The 10010-nt window shown below is 39.7% G+C and overlaps 2 protein-coding genes across 2 annotated transcripts; both read right to left on the bottom strand.

The window, feature by feature from the left end:
* Positions 1–156: 156 nt before the first annotated feature.
* Positions 157–5852, bottom strand: exosc1 (exosome component 1). Its single transcript, XM_040004603.1, has 8 exons — positions 5723–5852; positions 4424–4539; positions 4164–4238; positions 3977–4065; positions 2267–2300; positions 2099–2149; positions 1561–1645; positions 157–1221 (listed from the first exon to the last, which is right to left on the bottom strand). The coding sequence occupies exons 1-8, from the start codon at positions 5748–5750 to the stop codon at positions 1115–1117; spliced, it is 585 nt and encodes a 194-aa protein (XP_039860537.1). The 5' UTR covers positions 5751–5852; the 3' UTR covers positions 157–1114.
* A 784-nt stretch (positions 5853–6636) lies between these two features.
* Positions 6637–9824, bottom strand: pgam1b (phosphoglycerate mutase 1b). The gene is made up of 4 exons (XM_040004602.1): positions 9427–9824; positions 8340–8614; positions 8048–8228; positions 6637–7301 (listed from the first exon to the last, which is right to left on the bottom strand). Exons 1-4 carry the CDS (start codon positions 9563–9565, stop codon positions 7132–7134), a joined length of 765 nt encoding a protein of 254 aa, XP_039860536.1. The 5' UTR covers positions 9566–9824; the 3' UTR covers positions 6637–7131.
* Between the last annotated feature and the right edge of the window lie 186 nt (positions 9825–10010).

Below are 10010 nucleotides of genomic sequence, written 5' to 3'. Positions count from 1 at the left end.
GTGTTAACGGTCTGTTTACAAAAGCATGGGCCACAAAATTGTAAAACACAGAATATAATAATTGTCAAATGATTTTAATTTGCAAAGCAATGTGGAAGTAATCAAAATTCTCATTGTGATCTTATGAATGTGTGTAAAGAGGAAACCTTGCACAGATGGTTTGGATAGTCGTTTTATTTCATTCTTGCACATCTTCTGTACAGTAAAGAAAGAATAAGAGAAGTCCAGTATATATCAAAGAAAATGTTAGTATTACTGCTTTCTTGTATTTCGCTTATAATCTTTGAGTTAATATGCTGGAAATCAAAAATATCTGACTATCGTATGCAGTACTTCAGTATTCCATTCTTTTAATCACATTTATTTTACTAGAAACTGAAAAGTTTTAAAGGAACAAAAAAAAAAAAATAGCTCAGTCTTTTCAGCTCAAAGTCTTTCACTTTTATGAACGTGGCCAATCAGGTTAGTTGCATGGATATCTCAGCAGAAAAACTACATTGCTACCTATGTAGTATTTCTGGTTGGATCAGGGTCCCTTTTCTCACCTCTCCAGATATAAAATGGATATAAAAGAGTCCGGTTTTGTCTTTACATCAAAGATCCATCCATTTATCGACTAACCAACCCGATGACCTGCCACATTTCTAACTGTAATACTTAACAGTAAAACTAAGTGACTCCTGCATTTGGCTAGTTGCTCGATTTGGTTTTCAGGTTTGTGACAGTTTGGCAGCTGCAATGCAACACGTTGAGTGAACTGATACAGTTCTAATATGATTGCCGTCAGAAAATTTAAAGGCAATTTTTCACACCCACATTTCTGGCATGTGGATTTAACAACACCTGCTATTGTTTGGAATTTAACCACTTTTTTCTAAGTTGTTCTGTTCAGTGGTTTTAATCCAACACAATGAAAAGATGACTAAATAAACAGCATGGACAGATGAAAGACAGCTTTCTTCAAAACACTTAAGACACGCGAATCCAGAAGTAATCTGTGAATCATTACTCAGATAGCATCGAAAAACAGAGCTGGGAAGCTACTTGACAGAAGTGACTGAAGGACAGACGGGCGGGGTTGTGCGTTCCTTGTGATAGGAAGGAATTTCCAGACTCATGCTTGTAGGTACTCGGGTTGCACTCGCGCTACTTTACGGAACTCTTTGGCGTGCGTAAGTGGGCACTGCATCTCACACCAGCTGATGGGAACCATCTGAGCACCTGGGATACAGAAAAACAGAGTGAAAAAAAAAATACATCAAGATTACATTATTAACCAACAATAAATTGCTTCACAGCTAACAGATTAGTGAATCAGACATTTTGATACACTGCAAAAAGCAGTGGTAGTTTAAAAGAAGACTGATACATGTTTCTCACATGTGTTGTCACAGTCTTCAAGTGGCAATAACAAACCTAACAAATGCTTTTCTGTAGAAAGATAATCCATCAGATAGCACCACCTTGTGGTCCAACAGGGTGCTAGTATTCTGTGCAGCACGGTGCTGGAATTCTCCAGCGCTTCAAGGCCAATGGCCATTTTATGCATTTGATATTTACCTGCTTCACTGTGTGCAACGACCACTCCCAGTTCATTTTCTGCTGTTGTCAACAGGTAGTTAGACTGAACATCACCAAGAGAAATCTGACACAGTCACGTCAAGGTTTATCAATGGATACAAATCAGGATTTAAAAATTCTTATTCCAGAAATGGAAAGGTGAATTTGTAAAGGCAGATGATGAAACGTTTACATGTTACACATCACGTTTTGTTTTTGTTTTTTAAGCCGTGTCTTGGTGACCTGATGTGTTTCCAGGAAGAAATAAAAGTTACATATGACCTGCATACTTTCCAGTCATTCATCGTTCACTCTTATTAACATTTTTGGCACAGGGGTTATTTTGACTGTGACAAATATTCTCCCTCAAGCACATTTTGAAATGAAAAAAGAAAAACTTGTTGTTGACAGTCTCAGCCTGGGGAATGAATTCAGAGTCCACAATTATGTAAATGTTGAGAAAAAAAAAAAAAAGAAGAAATGACAAGCATGCGCTGGTTCAAAACCACCAGTGACGGCATAATAATGTGAAGGATACAACTTTTGCCAAGACGATGTCACCGGGTCTGAAGCTTTTGTATGTCTCTACCTGTAACAAGGAAGAAAAACGGTTACCAATAAACATATCACCTTATTTTAATAAAAATTATTATATGCAGAAGAAACTAATGAAAGATGTGAGTGGAAAACAGGAATTCAAACAGACCTTGTCTTTTTCTGTTGCACGCACATCTTCTTTTCTGTAGAGAAACAGAGAGTGAGTTTGTGTTTAGGCCAGAATATTGTGTCCATAAAACCCTGCCTCACGCTGGAGTTAGATCTGTACGGTAGCGGCTATGAGCATTTTCTACAACCACCTCCTTAACCCTCTGGAGGCAGGCGTTGCCGATTTGCAACAGTTAAAAACTAACAACCTGATTACCCCACATACAGATTTTATGAGTTTTTTTTACTCAGAAGTACCACTGCAGGACTTGGTTGTGCATTAGCAACAAAAAGTTTAATTTGAGCCTGAGAGGGTTAAAACAGGTCCTGCTTTTGGCCGCCTCAGGCCCATCTCACATGATTAGCAGTCTGAAAGTTTGGCATACGTATATTGGAGTTTAAGTAGAGACTTTAATGAGTTTATTTCGTTGTTTTTAAATCAACTTATCGGTTTGAATTTGAATAAGACTAGCTGGGCAAGTACTGGTGAGAATTACAATGAGATGAATTTTTATTTTGGAAAAAAAAAAAACAGTAGAAAAAAATGTGTTTTTGAATTCATCTTAAAATCTGGAGGCAGTAATTACTATTTTTATGTATGTTTAAGTCCAATCATAGGATAGCAGCAACTTTAAAAAGGCTTCTTCATTCTTACCTACCTGGTATTTCTAACAGTTTCTTTACAGAATCAGCTTTAGTGAAGGTTACAATTGAGCTTCTTATGGCCTCTGACAGTGGACACATCTCTGTGACCATAACATTTTTTACAGCAGTTAGAGCATGCTGTAGGTATTAAAGATCCTGCGCTGCAGCGGTTTGAATCGTATCTAAAAGACTGCAATTTGTTCATGTAAATGAGAGTCCTCTTCAGATAGGAAGAATAACTATGGCGTTCCACAGGGTTCCATTCTAGAATTCTGTTTACATTATACATGCTTCCCGTAGGCAGTATCATTAGAAGACATAGCATACATTTCCGCTGTTATACAGATGACACTAGACTTTATCTATTCATTCATTTATCTATTAAGCCAGATAGCACACACCAATTTGTTAAACTCCGAGAATGTCTTAAAGACGTCATTTTTGACCAGGATATGTCCTTCAATGAACATATTAAACAAAAATGTAAGACGTCTTTCTTCCATTTCCAAAATGAGAAAGATCCTGTCTCAGACTGATGCTGAAAAACTAGTTCATGCATTTATTACTTCTAGGCTGGACTACTGTAATTCGTGATTATCAGGATTTCCTAAAAACTTACTGAAAAGCCTTCAGTTAATCCAAAATGCTGCAGCAAGAGTACTGGCATGGACTAGAAAGAGAGATCATATTTCTCGTATATTGGCTTCTCTTCATTGGCTCCTTGTTAAATCCAGAATTGAATTCAAAATCCTGCTCCTCACATACAACGTCTGGAATAATCAGTCCCCATCTTATCCTATTGGCCACCCTTCCTGAGCCTGGTTTTGCTGGAGGTTTCTTCCTGTTAAAGGGGAGTTTTTCTTTCCCACTATCACCAACGTGCTTGCTCATAGGGAATCATATGATTGTTGGGTTTTCTCTGTTTTCTTTGTGTTATTGTAGGGTCTTTACCTTACAATATAAAGTACCTTGAGGCAACTGTTATTGTGATTTGACTCTGTATAAATAAAACTGAACAGTCTCCAGTATAATATTAGACAAAAAATGGCTCAGTTTTTGTGGTTACCTGATAGTGCCTCTAAAGCGGTCCTTCAGCGGTGTGGAACCTACATAAAGGATGTGGACTTTGGCAAATCTGGGATTGATGCTGGTTACCTGTTAAATGAAAAATAAATAAAACAGATTGTAAACTGTGCACGAATATTTACTCAGAACATCCAGCGGTAGTAACAGTTTCTTATTCTATTGCATACCTTACAGGTGACTATTGCGCCTACATCTGGCAGCAGTTGTGTTTCTGTTTCCCTCACAACTGAAATGACTGGTAACTAAGGAGACAAAATAATCCCAGTAGAAGTTATCCATATGATGTACAAATCACTTTAGACATTAACAAAACTAGTTCAGCTCACTCACGTCAACAGACATTGCAAAAATACCTTTAGTCTGGCATTTGTACTTGTCTCACTGCTGAACAAACTTTCCCCTCCCCTGTCTTACCCACACCCCTTACCTCCTCTCCCTCATTCTTCCTGAGCACATAGCCTGCTAGTGACGAGTATATGTAGCCATGTCGCAGGTATACTCCTGTACCAGGAATACAGTCTTCCGCGCTGCATAGTTTGTCACCTAAGTACAAACAAAAAGACATAGATGTTGTGTTAGTGTTTGGGTTCTGGAGATGCACTGTTCCTTCTAAGAAAAAAAAAAGAATTAAAATAAAAACATCTTTGCATGAGTCATCACCAAAAATAATCTTTATCTTATGCTGGGCTTTGCTCCATATCTGAACCCAGCCTTTTCACATCTCCATCAACCATCTTTATCTGACATCTTTATCAGACAGATTGAACATCCTCCCTCTCTTGAGGACATAACAAAGATCCAGAAGTAGAATAAAAACTGAAAATGAGCTACTGGCTTACAGGGATGATCTGTACATATCATTATTTAAAACTTTGTCCATGTTTAATATAAGCATCCAGCATTGTAACAGAATATTTTGTCACAATTGTCAACATAGACTATATAATATATAACTAAAGAATAATAACAATAATAATAGTTTCCCTTATTTTGGTTATCATCTGCTAACTGAAACTGAGAGGCTAACTGAGGATGCTTTGATGTAACAGCATTGTGGGACTAACAATGTATCTGCAACCCTTAAGCACAAAACACATCATGGACAATAAGATTAAAACACAAAACAATTTATGTCATGTGACACATTACTACCCTTCATTTTTCTTGCACTACAATTAATTATCTTGCTACTTTGCGCTCTTTTAACCGTAATTAGAATGAAATTAAATGCTACTCCTGCTGACAACTCATTTAAGGTTCACTACTGCCATGCGCCGGATAGACATGCGGCTTTCCCACGGGTGTGACAAAACAAAGCTTAGGAATGCGTTATCTTGCCCGAGGAGATGGGCAGGGCTGCGGATTGGATCTCATCAGCAGTGGAAAGCCAAAGTCAATAACTCACAGCCCTGCAAATACGGTAAAAGACCATGATACGGTAGAGCTGAAAACCCCGACTCCATCTGACAGTCAGCTGATCCAACAGGTGATTGATTATAAAATAAGTTACTACAGCGTTACAAGTACGGAAAGCCAAAGCCCACTCCACGCATGGCAGCTGGAAATAATCACCAGGGTTTCACACGCTCGGAATGCCGTTTAACTTCCTTTTCTAATAGAAAATGACGCTAAAGCTGTTAAATCTGTTTACATATCCCAAAATACAATCTACACACCGGTATATTTAGTTTTTAAGCGCTTTTAGAGACAAAATTACGGGACTTACCGGGAACGCACAGCTTCATCGGCGACATGTTTTCGAGAGGTGTACGTAGGCAGCCTATTGGTTAGGACGAAGGGCTCGGGAAGATTCTGATTGGTCCGAGTCACTAGCGTCAGCGGAACAAAATGCGTTGATCCGCCATGATTGTTGAGCCACACATGGGCGGGTACATGATTGAATAAGTTATATATGGTCAGATAATTATGAAATACGTCAGTGAGATACTGCAGATTTTGGTAGCAATCTGATGCTAAAGTATCTGACACCAGTACCAGCATTCTTATTGATACGATCGATATTGGTATCAATCTACCCACCTCTATTATGAAAGTTCGCTACTTACAGTATTGGGATGTACTAGGTTTATTACTTCCCTACAATGTAAATTAAATTGTAGATTCTTTTATTGAAAATCTCTTTATCTGAGCATGGTTTTAAAAACATCATATGATCGGAAAATTGCCACCAAGGAGCCATTTCTTCAAAATAATCATGTTTATGATAGTCCTCTGTTACGGTGCATCTCAAACCTTCGAGAAAAAAAAAACTTGCCCCCCCAATCCCACAAACTAAAACAATCTCTCACATTTTCGATTGGTTGCAGTTTACAAAACTTGTTATCAGTCTCGTGTGAAACGTGTTGATCTATGGATGCATACAAGAAATACAAATGTGTTTAACCAACAGAACAGCTGCTGAAGTAGCAGTTACTGTGACAGAAAAGTGTGAATACAAGGACTATCACATAAGGCAATTAAAACAAAATTTTCATTTCTGCTAATTGCATTTACTTAGTGAGGGAACTGGATAAAGTGCATTTCAATATTTGCCTTTTACTGAGACAAATTTCTCAGTTACCATATAAAAAAAAAAAAAGTGCAGTTGTCCTGGAAAAAAAAAAATGACATCACACACAGTACACTGCATAATGACTCACAACATTTATTAATTTTTAAGCACAATGCCACAGCAAACAATATTCAGCAGTCTAGAGCAAGTCTGCTCACTCTTTAACATAGCCAGTGTAACTGTAGGTTTTTCCGCTGCGCTTCATCTACCGGTACATGGATTGTAAATTGGAAAGAATACTTGGGACTCTGCTGGGGTAGTGCGTTTGCTGGTCCCTAATTTATATTTGGTCAGTGCTTAAACCACATTACAACTTATATCCACAGTCTAATAATGAAATGTGTGTTTCAGTATGTAACAAAGTAAAGAGCAGTCAAATTAAACATCAGATTGTGCATTTTTGTGAAAAATGGGTGGTATTAAGATAAAGTGCACATTGTGTGTCTACCTGTGCTCAAGTCTGCGATGACATAAACAGTAAATGACCCTTTCAAAACTGGATGGGGAAAGAAAAAAAAAAAAAAAGCAGATGATTGATCTTTACTCCCAAAGGAAGGACAAGTCTATTTCTTGGCTTTGCCCTGAGCAGCTACAGCTTCCATGGCTTTCTTTACAGTCTCCTCATCTCCCAGGAACTGCATGGGTCCAATAGGCTTCAGGTTCTTGTCCAGCTCATACACGATGGGGATGCCTGTTGGCAGGTTCAGCTCCATGATGGCCTCCTCTGACATACCTATGAAACAATGACAGACACAAAGCTATAACTCATTTCCATGTAGCTGCTGCTGTTTTAGACCGCGTTAAAATGTGTAACAGCGGATGATAGCTTTGTAAGATAAACACATGATTGTTAAACTGTTACATTAAAATTCACAACTTAAGAACTAAAATAAACCTGCTTGGAACACAAAAATACTGCCTATCCCTCAGCCTGCAACTAGATCAATTTGAAAATCTTAGGTGACTTCCTTCTTGAGTTATTGCATTTACAAGATATTCAGAAAATGTGACCTATGACCTTGACTTTGAGTTCAAGGTCACAGATTCAAACTCAAAAAAATTTAATAGCTGCTCCTATGGTGCTGCTCCTGGTGACCTTTGACCTTGAGTTCAAGGTCACCAGGACTCGAACTTGCCTGAGATTTTTAGTAGATGCCTCTATGGTATAATTTCAAAAAACAACACTAACTCTCAAGTTATCACAGTCATAAACTTGGGTGTCTGCACTATTAGGAATGTGGCCACCTAGACCAATAACAATCTGCTAGTTAACCCACTGCAACAGCTAATAACTCTAATAACTCTACACTCTTGTCTATAAGTTAATTTCTGACTTCCCTAAAACCCAAATGGATGGATCAAATATTGGCCTTTATGAAGGTTTAGCAGTTACCCGCATGACTCATAGTAAGTGAAATAACACTGAAAAGTGTTTTTAGTGCTGAGAAATGTTTCACAAGTTTCTCCTCTACTCCTTACCCTCCAGGTGCTTGACAATGCCACGGAGACTGTTGCCATGGGCAGCAATTAGCACCCTCTTTCCTTCTTTGATCTGTGGCACGATCTCCTCGTTCCAGAAAGGAAGTGCCCGAGCAATGGTGTCCTTAAGACTCTCACAGCTCGGGAGCTGGTCCTCTGTCAGGTCAGCATAACGTCGGTCCTACAGGGAAAAAGAAGAAGTCGGTGTTGTCAAAATAGTTTCAGCAACGCAGGGTTACATTGATGCAATAACGAAAAGAGTCAACTTGTCATAATTTCCCCGAGCGGTTACCTTGCTTATGGTCTGATAATAGTCATGTCCCTCATCCATAGGTGGGGGAGGAATGTCAAAAGAACGCCTCCAGATCTTGACCTGGGCTTCCCCGTGTTTGGCTGCCGTTTCAGCCTTGTTCAGCCCAGTCAGACCACCATAGTGACGCTCGTTGAGGCGCCAGGTCCGGTGGACGGGCAGCCACATCTGGTCGATGCTATCCAGGACAAACCACAGAGTGCGGATGGCCCTCTTTAGGACAGATGTGTAGCAAATGTCAAACTCATAGCCAGCATCTGAGGGGAAATAGAGATGACATTTTGAGACGTGTATTTCAAAACAGTTTGTCATATTTTTCATGAAGGAATACTACTGCAGCTACCGTTCACAGGATCAAATAATAGATACCTTCATGTTTTATTGCCCTTCTTTTATCAGTTGCATGTGATTTTTCTTGGTCAGGGGCCGCAAGGCACTGGCAGACTTAACACTGCAAGATGTGCCTGTTTGGGATTTTTAGGTCATAAAAAAAAACAGCAGGAGTGTGTGTGTGTGTGTGTGTGTGTGAGAATCCAGCATGATGACTCAGCAAACAGTAATATTCTGCCCTCTGGAAACAAAAGCATCTTTGGCCTGGTTATATGCTCCAGTTTTAATTCATATGCTCATTTCTAAAAGCTATGGATTTTTATTATTATTATTATTATTATTTTGATAAATACAAACACACTTAAGATCGTCAAAGACTAAATTAATTATATTATGACTCTCCAAAATACTTCTGTGGTTAAAGAACACCACAAATAAGAATTGCTTTCTTTGAATGAAAATTAGAGGCTATGTTGCTGCACCAGGAGGCGCCAAACCGTCTGCCCTGGTGGGAGAGAAGCTAATGGAAAAAAACTCCAGTAGCATTTAATTTGAAGCAGTGACCGTGTGGCCCAGCAGACTGCGGGACAACCCGTGAAATGACTCCATCCCTTCTGCCGCACTGGGCCTACCACCGGTTTCCCCATTCAACCAAGTTGCATAAGCACCGGCTTGCTGTGGCTTAATCCAGTGACCGAGAGAAAGCCCGATTAGGCCTTGACATTTTCTGATACCGTACCTTTCAAGGCCTGTCCTCCCCTCTTTGCCTCCTGCTCCCCGGTCTCGCTCAGGTCCGCGTCGAACCAGCCGCAGAAGCGGTTCTCCTGGTTCCAGCAGCTCTCTCCGTGGCGGATCAGGACAATCTTGTACGCAGCCATCCTCACACCAATGTCCTCTACGCTGTATTTCCGGGAACTTCGGGGAAAGTGACTCCTCCTAAAAGGCAGCAGAAGCAACGGTCTCAGATTTAGCCGGGCTTCACCGAAACCCCAAACGTTCCTACAAAGCAACAGGCGGGTGATTGCTAAATGTGAGCTCGTGTGATGGAAGGTTAGCGAGTAACCCAGTTTGACAGCTCTCAAGATTTGAGTCCTCTTCCTCTCTTCCTGCTAGTTTCCACCAATCAGAAGGCGTGCTGCGTTCAATGGAGGAGGGGAGGCAGGAAGATGCGCACAGCGGCACGTCCACACCGGTGTTTGTGCATCATGTTAGCACGTGCCTGTAAAAAAATCACGAATGATCATTTTAATCGTTGAAAAAAAAGTCATATATCGCATTATCCTCACTAAGTTAGAAACATCTATTCAATTCAGTTTAATGAGT

The sequence above is a fragment of the Simochromis diagramma genome, unplaced genomic scaffold, assembly GCF_900408965.1.
Source record: "Simochromis diagramma unplaced genomic scaffold, fSimDia1.1 OVJJ01000487.1, whole genome shotgun sequence".
Taxonomy (NCBI): Eukaryota; Metazoa; Chordata; class Actinopteri; order Cichliformes; family Cichlidae; genus Simochromis; species Simochromis diagramma.
This window is presented reverse-complemented; position numbering and strand designations above follow the sequence as displayed.